The sequence below is a fragment of the Fusarium musae genome, chromosome 2 (genome assembly GCF_019915245.1).
Source record: "Fusarium musae strain F31 chromosome 2, whole genome shotgun sequence".
Classification (NCBI taxonomy): Eukaryota; Fungi; Ascomycota; class Sordariomycetes; order Hypocreales; family Nectriaceae; genus Fusarium; species Fusarium musae.
Window position 1 is genome coordinate 3,726,146 of NC_058388.1, and position 17,406 is coordinate 3,743,551.

Consider the following 17,406-nt stretch of genomic DNA (forward strand, 5'->3'; position numbering starts at 1 on the left):
TTCATCTTGCAAATCCATGCAGTAATAGTAACCCTCAGGGAGAAAATACAAGACCTAAGTTTAGGGTTATAAAATAAACTCTATAAAAGGTGTCCTAAACTCATCCTAAATTTATACCAAGTTACCTAAATCTTTTGATTAGTTAGGCTCAAGGTCTTAAGTTTTATTTCCTCCCCTAGGCAACATACAGTCAACATTAAGTTCAGCTACATCTTATTATCACTCAATGCATTTATGGGCTGAGGGCATAATATTAACTAAAAGTTTTATTTCTATCGCTTTAGATCACTTGAAGGTCTGAATGGGAAAGCTTGTATCTCATTTGTCACGGGCCTGTAGGGAAAGCAATTGGCTATTTCTGAGTACTTTACTCCGTCGTCGACTGACAGTATCTTGGTTGCCAGCATTTGGAAGATGGGACTTCTTTCTAAGAGATGCGCCTCCTCGACGAACAGAGGATGAACCTACAAAGGGCCTTGACTTTACTGCGAGACTTAGAAACCTTCCTCCGCGGCGCTATGTGTTGCTTCCTTGTAGATGAGTGTTGAAAGGGTTTTTGCAATAGCTATCATGATTCTGCGCCCACCTTAATGGATGACAAACTTGGCACTGCGAGGAGTCAAGTCAAACCCACGAAATCAAGATGACCTAGGCGTGAGTTGGGCAGTTGAGTGTTATTATGGTTTGTCAAGGTCAATAGCAATAGCCTTACCATAAACTTCATCGTCAGGGGTTGCCCAGCTCGAACCGCGAATATGGCCTCCTTGCTTCGAATCTGGAAAGGTTAAGTAGATGCCAGAGGTTAGTCTCATAACCTGATGTCTTGAAATGCATGCGACCTGTATGGTAGATCAGTACCCTAATCAATGAGTAACAAAGAGAAGGCATGTCCTTGAGTGCGATGTGTATCAATTCCCAATATCAAGATCAATGTAGATCGTGTCAACTTAGTTGTCATCTGGAGTGAGAACAATCTTCATTTTGAGTGATCACAGCCCAGATATCTAGGATAGTAAGACTCTACTGGGATGGTCTCTCACGTTTCTGACTACAATCAATATCACGTTTTATCCTATAGATATCCCCTTCCGCGGATAATCGATGTCTCATGACATACAACTCACAATCCCACATCCAAACAAGCCTCACTTACATCCGATAGCTATACTCATCCGTGACTTCATCTAACGGCAATCTGTCAGATTGCTGGGAAAGTCTTGGTCGGCAATGCGACCACTTCGCTATGTACTTCCGATCAGAGAAACGCCGAAATATACCAACTACTCGGTAATCAAGGCAAAGGCTGTGGCTACAGTGCCTATGCAGACACCAGGGCCCAGCACGATCGCCATTTGCTTTGAATCTTCGACCGTTATGTGCCTATGTCAATGCAGTACCCGACTGTCTCTTGCAGTGAGGCTTTGCCATCTTCAGATTACTGCTGACGATGGCAAAGGTATCTGGACCAAGCACAGCACACTGTGATGAAGTCTTACTCAATGATGGTACTGGAAGTGCATAACTCGATAATCTCGCGATACTTTGCCTCTCTGGCTTGGAAGTCCGAGGGGAATCTATTGTTATCAAGGCGTCAACATCACCTAAATTACATTATACCGCCATTAGACTGACAAAAGTTATGCCCTCTGCTTACGAAGGCATGAAATATTAGTGAACTGTGGCTGAACTTAATATTGTTTATATATTGCTATTATTATCTGTAAAATAAAGTCGCTTGCTTTAATACTTACTTAAATACTATTTTATAAAAATATAAATTATTAATAAGTTTATATTTCTTAGTTCTGCTATTAACTCAAAGCTCTTAAGAGATATAGAGAGGATCTTAAGTTCCTGCCTTAGTGAATTAAATAACTTACATTGAAGTAAGTATAATAAGTTTTGTATTATAATCCTCTACCCTTTCCCTCTCGTTTGAGTCCTAAGTAGTGATGGCGCCAAGTTATCTGGCCTCATATTAGTGATGATTTAAGGTAGTATTTATTTGTTGAAGTAAAAATTGCAGGCTTATTGCTAGAGTTCCTGTCGGAGTTAAGATCAAGAAAACATAAAGAACAAAACAAATACAAATATCAACAATAAAACAGCCCCTGCCTAACTTGCCTCCATTTGTAATCCCGCCCAAACTGCAATCTCATGTCTACATCATGTGGTTAGGAGCGCCGACCTTGCTGCATTCAAGGCCCTCATAGACCTCCTTCATCACCTCAAAGTACTCTGCAAACTCATCACTGATGAGTTTGCATTTCTTGATTCGGCCGTTGACCCGAAGCTCTTGAGGGATATAAAGGGGGGGGATCGTCAATCCCTGCCTCAGCGAATCGATCGACTCGCATTCGAGCGAGTGCAATGATGAGTTTTGTGTTGTATTCCTCTACCCTGTTCCTCTGGTGTCGGTCCCATGCTTTGATTGCGCCCCGAATTGCTTGTGACTTGGTGACTTCTGCTTCGGCATATGATTGTAGCATTATCGCTGAGTGTTGCGCGTGATGCCGAGACGTTTGCGTTCAACGTGGTTAACCTTGTTGTGGATGAGCTTTTCTGTTCCATATTAGCCTTTATAATCGCCCCGGACAAGCAATAAATACCTCATAGAGTATTTCACGAGTAATATGGGAGGTCCGACATGACTGCTGCATGGCATGTTGACTATCTATGCGAAGGCTGTTCAGCCAGAGCAGTTCAGGAACGTCTCGTCTACAAGCATGGTGACTGTATGGTCAGGCCTGAACGCGAGGAACAATAGCCTGATATAAGAGTATGACACTTTGAGGAATTAAGCGATCGTGCTCATCATATGGTCGTGGTGGAGAACAATGAGTGAGGAAGATGAGGAGGGAGAAGAGCGTATATGGACGAGGTGAGGTGAGGGTGTGTGCATAAACTGCCAAATAACGAACTTGGAGAAACGAGAAGGGAAACGCTCATGTAGAACTCAAGTCTTGAGATGCGCGGAAATGAACGAAATAAGGCAGTTCGAAGCCTTGTATCCCGTCGCGAAGATCATGAGGAGATCCATTTGATTTGTAGACTTGTGTTTATAGTAGTCGGAGAGAATCACTTGATGAGAAGTTGGGGTTCTTGAGAGGGGTGAGAGTATCCGTAACGAGCGAAAATGGAAATGCGTTGCGCACGGGCCAGACCCACAATTCAGCTGCCGCTTCAGGGTCCAGGTGCTACTAGGCACCTTAACACTTAAGGTAAAGAGAGGCCGGTGGATATATCTTCCGAGCATCAACTTCAACGTCGTCCAACTGCGTGTTACCTTTCCAGTCAAGTGCGCACAGGGAGCCATTACAGGTAGCTTGCCTGCTATGTTAGAATTGCATATTTCTTCAAGTTGCAATGCGCGGACTGGCAGTACTATGGAAGAGACTAGGTTTTCCCAAGCTCGCCTCATTCGACCTGATCCATCAGCCTCCTCAAGATCCGAACATTGAGCAATCCTAAAAGTGTTGAGATACGAGTCTAATGTATTCGTATACCACTGATAATCCTAGCATTCATGACCTTCCGAGAGGTCTACCACTATGTATCTTATCGAACCATAACTGCCTCGAGCAGTGGAACATTCCCATCATGGCTTGTCCTTAGGCAAGTTCCAAAATTATTCAAGGGCAACAAATTCCGTATTGTCACTCTATTGATGAGTATATATGCGAAGAAAAATCAATATGAGGGCAGCTATATTGGATTGTGGCCACAGCTTGAACCCCTGGCAATTGGCTGCAGCGGGGTTAGTCAAGTCAAGCTATTGCCCATTGTCCATTGTCCTGGATATTCAGAAGTCATTTTCGCTATCCATTTGCAAAACTCCTCCCTCATCCTTTTCACTTACTTTCCGAATCACTCTCGCATCCTCACCTTTACCGCAAAACACCACGTTACGGCCAACCACACTTTGAAGCACATACAGCTATCCTGGCTTCTTTCTTCCCTGAGAAGATACTTCGCGGCATCCTATCACGCTGTCGTCAAGTCGAGTAGATACTACTATAGTGTCTCAGCATGGATGCTGAACAAACGAGCCCAGTTCTGGTGCTGGGCATCGACTTTGGCACCACGTAAGCTACCACCCACTCCTGATCTACACTCTCTAACGTTTTCCATACAGATACTCAGGTATCGCGTGGTGTCGAGTCGGCGAAAACAACGAAATCAAGTTCACCACCAACTGGAAGAAGCCAAGATTCGCTCCGGGAGACAAGCAGAAGGTCCCCTCGGCAATCTTTTATCACCACCTGAATGATGAGAACCCTGAATGGGGCGCGACCACTCCGCAGGACGATACTACCCTTCGTTGGTTCAAGCTCCTTCTCGTCGATGAGAAAGATCTCCCGGATCATATCCGGCACTCTGTTCAGCTGAAGACAGCTCGGGCTCTAATGTTGAAGGCTAACAAGACCCCAGTTCAGATCTTGGGCGACTACCTGCGACAGCTTTGGCGTCATTGTCGTCAGAACATTGTCAGGGCCGAGGGTCGCCGAATGATGACAGTCTCGATAGTTCACCTTGTTGTCACTCTCCCGGCTATATGGCCATACTACACCCGCTCCAGAATGACGGAGGCTCTGGGACACGCCGGTCTTCTCAACATCACCAAAGCTGGACATACAACTTTGGATTTTATCTCTGAGCCCGAGGCGGCTGCTTTGACCTGTCTCAAGGAGAACGCCGATCGCTTCAATGTCAGAGTGAGTTCAAAATGACCCTTTTTATCACTGGCCTATAGTTAATCATGTTTAGGTCGGTGATCATTTCGTCATCTGTGATGCCGGAGGAGGGACTGTTGTAAGTTTCAGCTTCCTCTGCTTACGAAACTTTTCTTACAAAACAGGATCTCATCACCTACAAAATCGAGAAGCTTGATCCTCTCATTATTAGTGAGAGTGTCAAAGGCGATGGTAAGCCATCTGGGCCGCTGTATGATGTACATTTGACTGACCTCGACCAAGGCGGCCTGTGTGGTGCCATGTTCCTCGACGAGAAGTTTCTCAACCTACTCAAGGAGACTATCCCTTTTGAGGCTCATAAGAGTCTTGACAAGCAGACATTCCACAGGATTATGGAGTCCGATTGGGAAGGCGGCTTGAAGTCCTCTTTCTGTGAGACCAGCGGAGACTTGCCCCTGCAACTCTCGTACGATGGCCTCATTAACACCAACTTCTTCCCCTCAAAGTTCATCATCGATGTGTAAGTGCCATAAATGACCCCATCATATTACTCTGGGAACATCCATAATTCTCTATGAGGGCCTTGACGGGCGTCTTCGTAACACCTACCTCGTCCCAGCTAACTTAGTCCTAGTTCCGAAATCCGTGAGAAAGTGTTTGATCCTGTGGTCAAAGATGTTAAACAGCTCGTTCAGAAGCAGGTCAATGCAGTCAAGCACAAGTACAAGAAGAAGCCAAAGGTAGATCTGTTCGTCATTTCGTTCAATGGCAGACTGCCTAACATCGTTTAGTTCGTCATCCTAGTTGGCGGCTTTGGAAGGTCTCTCTATCTGCATCAATGCCTTCAGGACGCTGTTGGCAACAGAGTAGACGTTCTTCAGCAGGATGGTGAAAAGCCGTATGTGATCTCGACGCCTTGAAATTCCTTTTGTTGACAATAATTTGTAGCTGGACCGCTGTGCTTCGAGGAGCTGTCCTACATGGACTGGCGAGAACCAATCATGCCAGTTCAATCAAAGTTACGGTCGCCTCGCGTGTGTCCCGTCACAGTTACGGGACCCTCGTGAACATTTCACCCTTTGACCCCAAAGAGCATGACGCCAAGGACCGCGTTTGGGATGCTGGTCTGCAGGAATTCCTTGCTGTCGAGCAGACACGATGGTTTGTTGAGATCGTAAGTCACATGGGCCCGTTTATGTTAATCTCTAACTTCTCTAGGGTTCCTCTGTCTCTGCATATGACCCCGTTTGTGAATCCTTCTGGCAGGACCTCACGAGCCCCGACGATGATCTCCAAATCGACATCGTTATCTCGGACGCCTCTACTCCCCCGACCCGCAAGGACGATTCAGTGAAGCCTATGTGTATCGTCAAAGCGTCCGAACTTCCCAGATGGGATACCATACCGGTGTGGACCAACGAAGACGGTGAAGTGTTCCACCGAATCACTTACGAACTGCGCATGATCAGTGACGGGTCCTCTTTGGATTTTCAAGTGTTCTACAAGAACAAGAGCATTGCTTCTGGAAGTGTCGCCTTCGACTCTATCAGTCAGAACGATACTGATGACGAGGATGACGTACAGATGGGCTCTCCTCAACCATTGGATAACAACAACAATGGTAACAATATCATTGACATGACCGACTCCGATAGCGACAGTGACTACGTTGAGGCTGAGGAATGAATAAGGGATGGGGTCATGGTTGCTGTGTTAATGCGATCCAAAGAGCCCAAAGTGGCTCCAATTGGGTCAAAGGGAGTCAAAGGGGCTCAAGAAGGGCTCAAAGCGAGTCTCATTTTAGAGTTAAATTCTTGGTTGGGAGGTATTACGAAAGCTCATGGGTATTGCTAAGGGATCAAGCGTATAGTTGCTTTATGTCATGTCATATTGGGGCACATATGTCTAGCATATACCGGTGCTACATCGGTAAGACGACATGCTAGTTACGTCTTTTAGTTCAATTCAAGTGGCTCTTTTATCGCGTTGCGTGCGTTTTCGTTTGGTTTATCCAATTTTACGCCTGGTGACTGAGGTCGCTTTTCGCATCATAAGTTGATGAATCCTTTCAGGATCTGACTGAAGGGTCATGAGTCTGCGTATTGTCATTGTTCAATGTTAGTGCTTGAGAAGGGATCAATAGCTATGGGCACGTTTCTGGCTCTAGACAAAGACTTGATGAGATCTACAGACGTCGGGTATATGTCCCTCGACTTTTGTGCTGGTGACTCCTTATTCAAGAGTAGAGCTTGACCTGAGTACATTCTACAAGTGTGGTCCAGCATCCTAAAACTCTCGTTCCGGTGGCTCGCATCTTGGGCTACAAATGTTTCGATAAAACTATTGCATGATATGATTCGAATCGTATGAGTGAAGAATATACTGATGTCGGCTGAGGCTCATCGTGGGAAGCTGATGAGAACGTCAGATCTGGATTCCAGGCCAAATTGACAATCAACTCTGCGCAATAGCGATCAATGTTACTCTGCTATTTGAAAAAGTGGTATACAATTCGTTCGACTCTTGTTTCAACTCTCCAATAACTCTATGCTCCTGATCCTCCAACACTGTGATGTTACTGGTGACCCCCGAGAGCAGTGGGGGGCTCAGTGAGTCACACTTGAGTGGAGGTATATCTTCAAATAAGCCCACACTCTTTCACCAAGAAAGCAATTTGGCGCAGTGGAAGCGCGGTATGTACTTCTCCACAGTAAGAAATTAAAATTTATACTAACTTATCCCAGCCGGGCTCATAACCCGGAGGTCGCACGATCGAAACGTGCAATTGCTAGGTTTCATATTCTTTTTTTTTTTTTGCAATTTTTCCTATTTCAATTTTGGTCTTTCAAGTTGTCTCATTTCAGGGTTTCTTTTTGGTGGTGGTCTTGCACTAGTTTCTGATGGGCGTGACTTGGTGGAAGCACGTGACTGGTAACTTACACGCGATCTCTGGTTATTAATTATTGCAAGTATAGAAAGCCTCTTTCTTTTTCCATAGATAATTAACCGGAGATATAAGGACTGGATGAATCGAAAGTGGCTTTTGGTTCAAGTTCAATCATGTATACGTGCTCAATAAAGTATAAGTCCGCTGATCAACTGTACCTACACATCAGCTCACCAACTTGTACTGACTTAAGCCAGGAGAAGACAGTGTTGACTAGGGGTTACTACAGACGACTGCAGATGCTCCTGAATCGCGATTCTTTATGTCAAATAGGCCTAAATGGATAGGTTTCCGCCCATGACCGCGTGACACCCAATAGGACTACCCGCATACGCATGCATGCCTCAGCTAAAAGATGACCATGACCATGTCTAGGCAACAGCATCTCTTACTTATTCCTCTTCAACCTCACTTTCATATTTACCCTTTAGTCTTATCAGTAAAACCATGGAGAAACTAGCACAGCAATATATTGACTCGACAAACGTGACGCCTCGCTGGTTACCGAGTGGCGAAGCATTTTGGTATAAGCAGAATACTTCACCAAACAAGTGTCAGTTTCTGTTTGTTGATGTCCAGAGAAAGAGTTGCGAGTTGGCGTTTGATCACAAGCAACTCGCTGAGGCTCTGCGCGAGAAGACAAACGAAGAGGTTGACCAAAACTCTCTTCCTTTCAACTGGATTGAACTAGTCCCAGACGAATCATGTGTTCGATTCCACTTTGACAAACGAAAGTGGCAGTTTGGGCCAAACCATCTGCTTCAAGAATGGGAGGGACAGTTCACCACTGAGCCAGATCATCTGCCCCAAAAAGAAGTCATTTCTGCCCACAGTGACACTAAAGTCACTGTCGACTTTGTGAACCGTACAGGCAAAACTCTCAGGGTGTTTTGGATCGATTGGAAGGCAAAGGCTGTTCCATATATGTCGATCAAGAACGGCGAAACAAAACGACAGATTACGTACGTGGGCCATGTTTGGCGGCTGGTAGATGTGTCGGACGAAAAGCACAGGGCAGTCTATTCGGCACCTGACGAGGGAAATCATGTCGCTATCATCGAGCATCTCAGTGACTCTATCCCTGAAGCATCTCCGCCCAGCGACGATGAAGATTCTGAAACGGATGAAGAATCAAAGGAGCCCGAAAAAGGGCCATGTCTCTACATCAAAGACTTTAACGTATGGTTCAAGAATGAGGACAATGAAGCCTTTCAGCTATCTGAGAACGGAAACGAAAAGAGCCCCTACGACAAAAGACACTTGTACATATCGCCAGGCAAGCAGCATGCAATCGCATGGCAGTACACCCCCGCGCAAGACCACCAGATCAATTTGGTGGAATCATCTCCAGAAGACCAGATTGAGCCAAAACTCCACACAAAGACATATCTCAAACCAGGCGATCGTGTTAGGGTTGACAGGCCTCGGCTCTTTGACCTCAAAGCTCATAGCGAAGTTGCAACTGATGATTCGCTGTTCAAAAACCCTTACCAAGTAAGCAATCTGGAATGGAACAGTAACAGTCAGGAATATCGTTTTTATCTTAACGAGCGTGGACATCAACATACCAGAGCTATTGGTATCAAAGTTGACGGAAGTGTTAGGACGATCGTGGAAGAGGAGAGCCGCACATTTGTAGACTACACAAAGGCATACTACAAGCTCCTCAGAGACTTTGATGAGCTTATCTGGGCCAGTGAACGCGACGGATATAACCATCTGTATCTGGTCGACCTTGTTACTGGCTCAGTCAAGAACCAGATCACCATGGGGTCATGGATGGTAAACTTTGTAGAGTTTGTGGACAAGGAGCGTCGTCGAATGTGGGTGCGAGGCTATGGGCTCAAGGACGGTGAAGACCCGTATCACGCACATCTAGCAAGCGTCAACCTCGATGGGTCAGATTTCAAGGTTCTCACAGATGGAGATGGGACTCACTCTTGGTCCTTTTCCCCAGACAAACGTTACCTGATAGACACCTGGTCAAGGGTAGATTGTCCACCTACAACGGCCCTCCGTGACAGCGAGTCTAGACAAGAGATTATGACACTCGAGAAGGTGGATTCGAAAGAGTTGGAAGATAAAGGATGGTCTTCTCCCGAGAGGTTCGCTTCCCCTGGTCGGGATGGCAAGACACTTATATACGGAATCATCATTCGACCCGTCGACTTGGACGGCACCAAGAAATATCCCGTGTTTGATGAGATTTACGCCGGACCTCATAACTTTCGAGTTCCCAAAGCATTTTCAACTCTCTCAGATCGACGACGATGGGCAGATGAAGGGTACATCGTCGTAATCATTGACGGAATGGGCACGAACTGGCGCAACAAAGATTTCCATGATGTGTGCTATAAGAGTCTTCATGATTCAGGACTTCCAGACCATATCACCTGGTTGAAAGCTGCAGCATCATCACGACCATGGATGGACCTCTCTCGAGTGGGAATCATGGGCGTTTCCGCAGGTGGACAAAACGCCGTAGCAGCCATGCTTCACCACAGTGATTTCTTCAAGGCCGGTATAGCAGATTCAGGCTGTCATGATAACCGAATGGATAAGTTATGGTGGAACGAATTGTGGATGGGATACCCAGTTGATGAGGCGTATGAGAAGGCGTCTAACATAACTCACGCCAAGAAACTCAAGGGTCCCTTGATGATGATTGTTGGAGATTTGGACGACAACGTCGATCCATCTTCAACGTTTCAGATGGCAAATGCCTTGAATAAGGCGGGTAAGAATTATGAGTTTCTATTAATTCCTGGTGGTGGACATGGCTGTGGGGGAGGAAAGTATGGTCTTGCTCGTCAAAGGGACTTCTTCAAGCGTTACTTGCAGCAAGAGGCCGAGTATAGAGTCGACATGGATGACACCGGCAGTTGATATTGTGGCTTTGGATAGGAAATGGATCGATAATGGAAAAAAGGCCCATCGTATCCGAAGGGGTAGGTAGACATTGGATGCTTGAACCCCTGTTATACAACCCCAAATAGTGCAACATAAAGGGTCTTGTTGCCTCCAAAAGCCACAAACAGAAAGTGGCTACAGCAACAATTGATTTATTTGCAATACGTTATCACAGCCTACTCACCTGTGTTTGGCCAAACTCCCGTCCTCAATTGAGGCGCTTTCCTTTGCGTTTGTATTGGGTGAGTTTGACCGGTGCAGTCAAGTATAGGACAGCTGGCCTTCTGCAATAGGTTCCCCCCCTCCACTAAAAAAAGTTAAGTACTGTAGAGGTAGGGATGAAGATCTAAGCTACGCTCTAGCCCAGGAACCGTTACAGCCCCCTGCCCTCTCTCATCTCTTCTCTTCCTCTCTGTTCTTCTTTTCTTCCTTTCCCTTTTTTGCTGTACCGCTTCTTCCTCTCTTCATCATCGCATCGACGGTTGAAGATGAAGATCTCGTACTTGTCTGTTGGGCTCCTCGCCCTCTTCAGCCCCTTGGCAGCCGCCTGGAGCAAAGAAGGTATGTTTTACTGTCTGCTCTGAATTCATGTCTTAACTAATTCCCATCCTCTCAGATCGCGAAATCTTTCGCATTCGGGATGAGATCGCAAAGTATGAGACCGACCCTGCTGCCAACTTCTACGACATCCTCGGCGTCCCTCCCTCTGCCTCGCTCGATGATATTACCAAGGCCTATCGCAAGCAGACCCGAAATCTGCACCCGGACAAGGTCAGACAGGGAATGCGATCCAAGGCTGCAAAGGACAAGAAGGCTGGCGCAAAGACGAAGCCTCCTACCAATGCTGAGATCAAGGCTGCTGTAAAGAAGGCCGGCGAGGCTCAGGCTCGTCTCTCCCTCATCGCCAACATCCTTCGTGGCCCCGAGCGCGACCGATACGACCATTTCCTCTCCAATGGCTTCCCTCTCTGGAAGGGCACCGATTACTACTACAACCGATATCGCCCCGGCCTGGGCACGGTTATCGTTGGTCTTTTCCTCGTTGTGGGTGGTGGTTTCCACTACCTCACTCTGTACATGAGCTGGAAGCGACAGAAGGAGTTTGTCGAGCGCTACATCAAGTTCGCCCGCGACACCGCTTGGGGTGGTGGTCTTAACATCCCTGGCGTCGACGCAGCTCCCGCTCCAGCCCCTGCTGCATCTCCCGCGCCCGCTAGCGACGAGGAAGAGGCTCCCCCTCTGCCCCAGAACCGACGAGAGCGCCGTATGCAGGAGAAGGCGGCCAAGCGCGATGGTGCTCGACCTGCTAAGAAGACACGCCGTGCTCCTCAGGCTTCCTCTGGAACTGCTACTCCTACCCCTGCTGCTGGACCTACTGGTGCTCGCAAGCGAGTTGTTGCTGAGAATGGCAAGATCCTTGTCGTTGACTCCCTTGGTGATGTTTACCTCGAGGGAGAGGATGAGGAGGGCGAGGTCCACGAGTTCCTCCTTGACGTAAGCTATCACAATATCATCCAAATGACTAGACTAACATGTGACAGCCCAACGAGCTTGCCAAGCCCACCATCAAGGACACCGCAGTCTTCCGCGCACCCATCTTCCTGTTCAACATCACTGCTGGTCGCTTCCTTTCCAAGAAGCCCACCGACCTCGAGATCGAGATCCCTGCCGAGGACGAGGACTCTGATGTTCCCCAGCCCACCCCCAGCACCGACTCCGCCGGCGAGGACTTTGAGCTTCTTGACAAGAGCACTGATTCTCTCACCAAGGCCAAGGCATCTGGCGCTTCGCAGGGCAAGGCTAACAAGCGCAAGGGCAAGAAGAGGTAAACTTTGGGAATGCTTCCTAACAAAAAGTTGACTGGAGCTAGGAGTGGATGGAGTTGGTGTGAAATGGGGAGGATGTATTTTGCCAAAAAGGACGATTAAATCTTAAATGCTACTAGATTTGGGTATGCCTTGTGTCCAGTCCAGACTCTGTGCTTTGTGCCTTCATGCGCCGACTATCAGTGATGTTTGGGATGGTCTTAGTCAATTGGAGCAAAGTCGACTCAGTTAGTACCTAGACAAGAAACCTCGTATAATACCAGTTCCAGCTCTAGTTTTCTTGGCATCTGACATTATAGCTGTATTTCAACCTTAAGACTACAACGATCCCAAACTTTAATAACCTGGCCATAATGTATCCGTATGACAATGAGGTAACTTATATGGCAACTATACCTAGACTTGTTCTTCTTCATTCTTTGGCTGAAGTCTATGATGATAAGACCCTTCATCACAACTCATCTGAGCTTAATTAAATATGGGCTAATTAGTCTTCAAATGGCTGCATACGGAACCCGAACTGTATTACACGTCCACTATGTAGGGTTGCAATGAAGCTGCTGACAGTCCTAGAGGCGGATATTACGGACATTTATATCCGGTCAACGTCTCCAAGCAGCAGCACAACATTAGTTGACCCCCATTTCCATGGGCAAAAGGAGGGAAAAGAAGCAGAATGTCGTAACCCCCCGTCCCTTGTCTTGCGTGCTTTCTGATTAGATAGCTAGCCAACTCCGTGCTTGCGATTCCGCAACTCCATTGGGGATATGTAGTTAGACAATAATCCACTTTGACGACTATTGATCATGCTAATTTTTTGCCATTGTTGATCATTTCTTATATAACTCCCACAGAGATACACCTTTTTCGAGTTCCTAGCATGTTGGCTATTTGTTGATCACCGTTTGTTTCTGTTTAACTCTCATCAACGTCTCTGTCGAGTAACGATGACGTTCTCGAATCAACAAGAGAGGCCAAATGCCTCTGGTGATAGCATCACGGAAACATTTCCGAGTCAAGACTCAGTCACCGAGGACCCCAAGGTTCCCAATTTGGTCGAGTCAACTGAAGAAACGGGCTCCAGCAACGTCGTGTTGCAGTCTTCAAAGTATGAAACGAGTTTACTTCGCAGGATATTGACGCCAAAGAACTGTCGATGGAACGATGAGTCGCCACCAGCTTTGTCTATGAGCCATTGCTGTCTATACGCCTTGGTAGGTAAATTACCTCAAGTATTGAAGCTCATGCTAATCGACGGAAATAGGCATCGGGTATCACAGTTGCAAACCTCTACTACAACCAGCCAATTCTCAACAAGATAGCCGCCACCTTCAATGTCTCATACGAAGAATCATCCCAGGTTGCAACGTTGTTGCAGTCAGGCTATGCAGCTGGTCTCGTTTTTGTTCTACCACTCGGGGATATTCTCGAAAGACGCCCGTTCATCATCGCTCTTGTTCTGGCCACTGCAACAATGGTAAGCGCTGTGTAGCTAGCATATTACTATATTCAGCAGCTGACATGATGTAGTGGATAGGACTCTGTGTGACAAATGACTTTACCGTCTTCCGTGCTTTATCTTTTGTATGCGGTGCTACCACAGTGACACCACAGTTGATGGTTCCCCTAGTGGGAGACTTCGCGCCAGCGCATCGAAAGGCCTCTCTTCTCGCTATCGTCACATCAGGACTTATGCTGGGTCTGTTGATGGCGAGGTTGCTCTCGGGAGTGGTAGCGAATTTCACAGCTTGGCGCAACATTTACTGGTTGGCATGCGGTCTGCAGTACCTCATGGGTGTTGTGCTCTTCTGCTTCATGCCTGACTATCCATCTACCAATCCGGACGGGCTGAACTATCTCTATGCTCTCTGGTCTATTCCTCGTATGATGGTCACTGAGCCTGTTCTGATACAGGCTTGTCTCATTGCCTTTTCGCTGTCAGCCGTGTTCACGTCGTTTTGGACAACGTTGACATTTCAACTCTCTTCTGCGCCCTTTGACTATACGTCTCTACAGATTGGTCTCTTTTCTCTGACTTCGCTTGCGACCATCCTGTCAATCCCCTTGATTGGGAGGTTGATTGATCATTATGTACCTCTACTCCCGACGATAGGCGGTCAGATCCTGGCGTTGACTGGAGTTATCGTCGGAACTTTCACTGGAAACTTTACCGTTGCCGGCCTTGTGATTCAGGCTATCGGTATCGATGTCGGTATGCAGACAGCGGCAGTGTCGAACCGCGCAGCCATCTTCGGCATCAATCCCAAGGCGCGTAATAGAGTTAACACGGCTTACATGGCCCTGGTGTTTGCTGGACAATTGACTGGCACGGCAGTGGGAAACAGACTGTATGCTAGTGGAGGCTGGAGGAGAAGCGGCGGATGCAGCAGTGAGTCAACTCGAGAGTGTCTTCTTTCGCAAGCGAATTGCTAATATGAACATCAACAGTTGCATTCGTTGGATTGTCCATCCTGATTGCCGTTGCGAGAGGACCTAGGGAAAAGGGATGGATTGGCTGGACAGGAGGATGGCATCCTCGACGAGAAAAGGCCGTGATAATACAAACACAGACAGAAGATGAAGAACAAGGCGAAGAGCAGGATAGGAAGGAGGAAAACTAAGATAAACAGTATGTATCGGATTTAAAATAGAGATATTTGTTTAATACTCCATAAGGTACTCCATAGGTAAAACGGACAACGGGCCGACAGTCCCGCTAGTCACCGCCGCAATATCCTGTCAATCACTTGGAGTCAGCCTCAAAATGCAACATCGCCAAGAGACAATAGGCATAGTTATGAACCTTGACAGGGGATTGCCTTGTCACTTCAGTTTGGCTACTAAAAGAGTCTCTCGGAAGCTGATCCTCCATGAGCCCCTCATTCGGCGTAGCACGGGTACGCGGGTAATTATAGTAAGCAGGGGTCGGGTCCTCTGGCTCTAGAAATGTGTATATCCATCTTCCTTCAGGATTCGTTTCAACATTAGGCTCTGAGCGGTAGGCATTAAAAGATGACGGCTCTTCCCTTTCTTTCTCTTATGTAATCTCGTCTGGTTCTATCAATTTTCTTCTTTCCTTCTCTCGGCATCTTTGTTGGTCGAGTAAAGTCGTGTTAGTTACAGGATGGCTATTCCACTTACAATGGCTGGACCACAGTATCATGACGACTTCGATTTTACTCCTAAACAAGGCTCAACACCAACACAAGATCAACCTTTAGACCAGCCTCAAGAACAGATACAACCGTTGTCAACTCACGATACATTATCTCTCCCAGCCAAAGGCCATATATGGAAGGCCAGACTTAACCTTCGTCTCTTCTCCATCTGTGTTGACGCTCTTCTTCTTGTCATTGTCTCTTTGCTGGCCTCTAATTCCAGTGATGGAACAACATCCATCTCCGTCTTTGGGGTTTTCGTATGTACCTATCTATTCTCATGGTCTTGTCACCTACTAACGAAGAAACAACTTAGACTACCCTTGCTCTGATATGGAACTTTGCGGACGCTATCCATCTCTGGACCAGAAGATACCACAGCTTTAGCCCCTCCATACGAATCTTCATCGATCTTCCATTAACTGTTCTCTTTATAATCCTATCACTCGTCTATGGATATTTCGGTCCTTCGGATCACGCAGTTTCCGGCTCGGCCCCAAGCACAGACGAGTCACATCTTGGGAGACGAGCCCTTGGATGTTTCGGCATCACCAAAGCGTGAGTCTAATTCCATTGCATGCCTAGGGAAGGAAAGAAAACTCAGCACCTTAACCCTTAGCAATGAAGATGTTTAGGTAAATCTAGCCTAAGCTTGGGGGATTCTTTGATAAGTTTGACTTGACACCCCGTTTTATAGTCTGATGTTTTCTTGCTCCCTGAGGCATGCTCAAATCCTCTAGTACCATATTTCTGACTTGCAATTATTTCCCTAGTCTCGTTCAAATGATATTAGTTTTCGTGGCTTACTACGAGAGCACACAAGCAAACTCGCCCACATCACGAAGCAACTGTGCGAGGAATGAGGAGGATATACCCAGAGATGAGGAAGAAGGATTGTTATTTAGCGAAGATTCTGTCTCAGACAGATAATCGTGCTGATTGACAGCTAGCGACTTGCGTTTTGTTTCCCACACATTTTACCATTTAGAGATACCACCCACTATAAAAAAGGCACAAGCATAGCAGATACCCCTACCACCTCTACATCCATTTTTACCCTGTTCCTAGTTTCCAGTCTCAATAGCGTTCAATGTCCAGTCCCTACCCCATCACTTCCAAGTCACATCTTCCAGCCATCTTGGGTGAATCAGGTAGAGCCTGGTTGTCGTTGAGCTTGTTGATTCCATCAGTAATCTTGAGGCACTCATGACATAGCAGATCCCCAGGGCCGACGTTTTCCTTCTTCTCCAAAATGTCGCAGCCCTTTTTCCCTGCAGTGATAATGTTGCCGCAAGGGAAGAATCGACCAAAAGGTTCGAGTGTCGAGTTACAGAGCCAGCACGAGGCAACGCGGGTGACTAAACGGCACATGTTGGATATAGAGGGCCTGGTGGAATGTGATATATGTAGTCACGTAACGTTTATCAAATGCCACTGCGTACCTGAAGGGAAGTAGTGAAGCTTAGGACGAGAATTGCGTTTGGCTGTTGAGATGCGAAGTCTGGTGCTTAGGAAACTGAGGTGAGTTGTGGACTTGAGGCTACATCGACGAAAGAGTGTGCCATTTTATAGTAGAGATGACCATTGCAGCAATTCACTGTAATTAGTAAATTCAATGAACGTTGCCTCTTATACGCAATGATTGTATTGAGATTCTTTGTTCGGACTACACTCCTCGTGAACGATGCACCACAGTGTTGGACGGAGAGAACAATGTCATGGACATATTCACCGATACACAACTCCATCAAATCCTCGAACACACTGTTCTGCCCATCGATCATTGAATCACTTGCGTGCAACGCCCCTAGGAAATTTGAACTTCGATCGAGCTTTTAGCTTTCGTGAATTAGACCAACATTTGACGGGTC

The 17,406-nt window shown here is 46.7% G+C and overlaps 4 protein-coding genes and 1 non-coding gene across 5 annotated transcripts; all 5 read left to right on the plus strand.

Moving 5' to 3' along the window:
- Positions 1-4,029: 4,029 nt before the first annotated feature.
- Positions 4,030-6,380, plus strand: J7337_003036 (uncharacterized protein; the record flags this gene model as incomplete). Its single annotated transcript, XM_044820760.1, has 8 exons — positions 4,030-4,085; positions 4,136-4,715; positions 4,768-4,812; positions 4,859-5,214; positions 5,329-5,434; positions 5,486-5,592; positions 5,643-5,868; positions 5,913-6,380. 8 exons carry the CDS (start codon positions 4,030-4,032, stop codon positions 6,378-6,380), a joined length of 1,944 nt encoding a protein of 647 aa, XP_044685060.1.
- A 982-nt stretch (positions 6,381-7,362) lies between these two features.
- J7337_003037 lies at positions 7,363-7,485 on the plus strand. Its single transcript has one exon. It is a non-coding gene; the product is annotated as a tRNA-Met (tRNA).
- Positions 7,486-8,088: 603 nt separating this feature from the next.
- J7337_003038 (uncharacterized protein) lies at positions 8,089-10,527 on the plus strand (the record flags this gene model as incomplete). Its single annotated transcript, XM_044820761.1, has 1 exon — positions 8,089-10,527. The coding sequence occupies one exon, from the start codon at positions 8,089-8,091 to the stop codon at positions 10,525-10,527; it is 2,439 nt and encodes an 812-aa protein (XP_044685061.1).
- A 512-nt stretch (positions 10,528-11,039) lies between these two features.
- J7337_003039 (uncharacterized protein) lies at positions 11,040-12,380 on the plus strand (the record flags this gene model as incomplete). The annotated part of the gene is made up of 3 exons (XM_044820762.1): positions 11,040-11,112; positions 11,168-12,045; positions 12,093-12,380. The coding sequence occupies 3 exons, from the start codon at positions 11,040-11,042 to the stop codon at positions 12,378-12,380; spliced, it is 1,239 nt and encodes a 412-aa protein (XP_044685062.1).
- Positions 12,381-13,324: 944 nt separating this feature from the next.
- On the plus strand, positions 13,325-14,998 carry J7337_003040 (uncharacterized protein; the record flags this gene model as incomplete). Its single annotated transcript, XM_044820763.1, has 4 exons — positions 13,325-13,591; positions 13,642-13,854; positions 13,908-14,766; positions 14,826-14,998. 4 exons carry the CDS (start codon positions 13,325-13,327, stop codon positions 14,996-14,998), a joined length of 1,512 nt encoding a protein of 503 aa, XP_044685063.1.
- Positions 14,999-17,406: the final 2,408 nt, after the last annotated feature.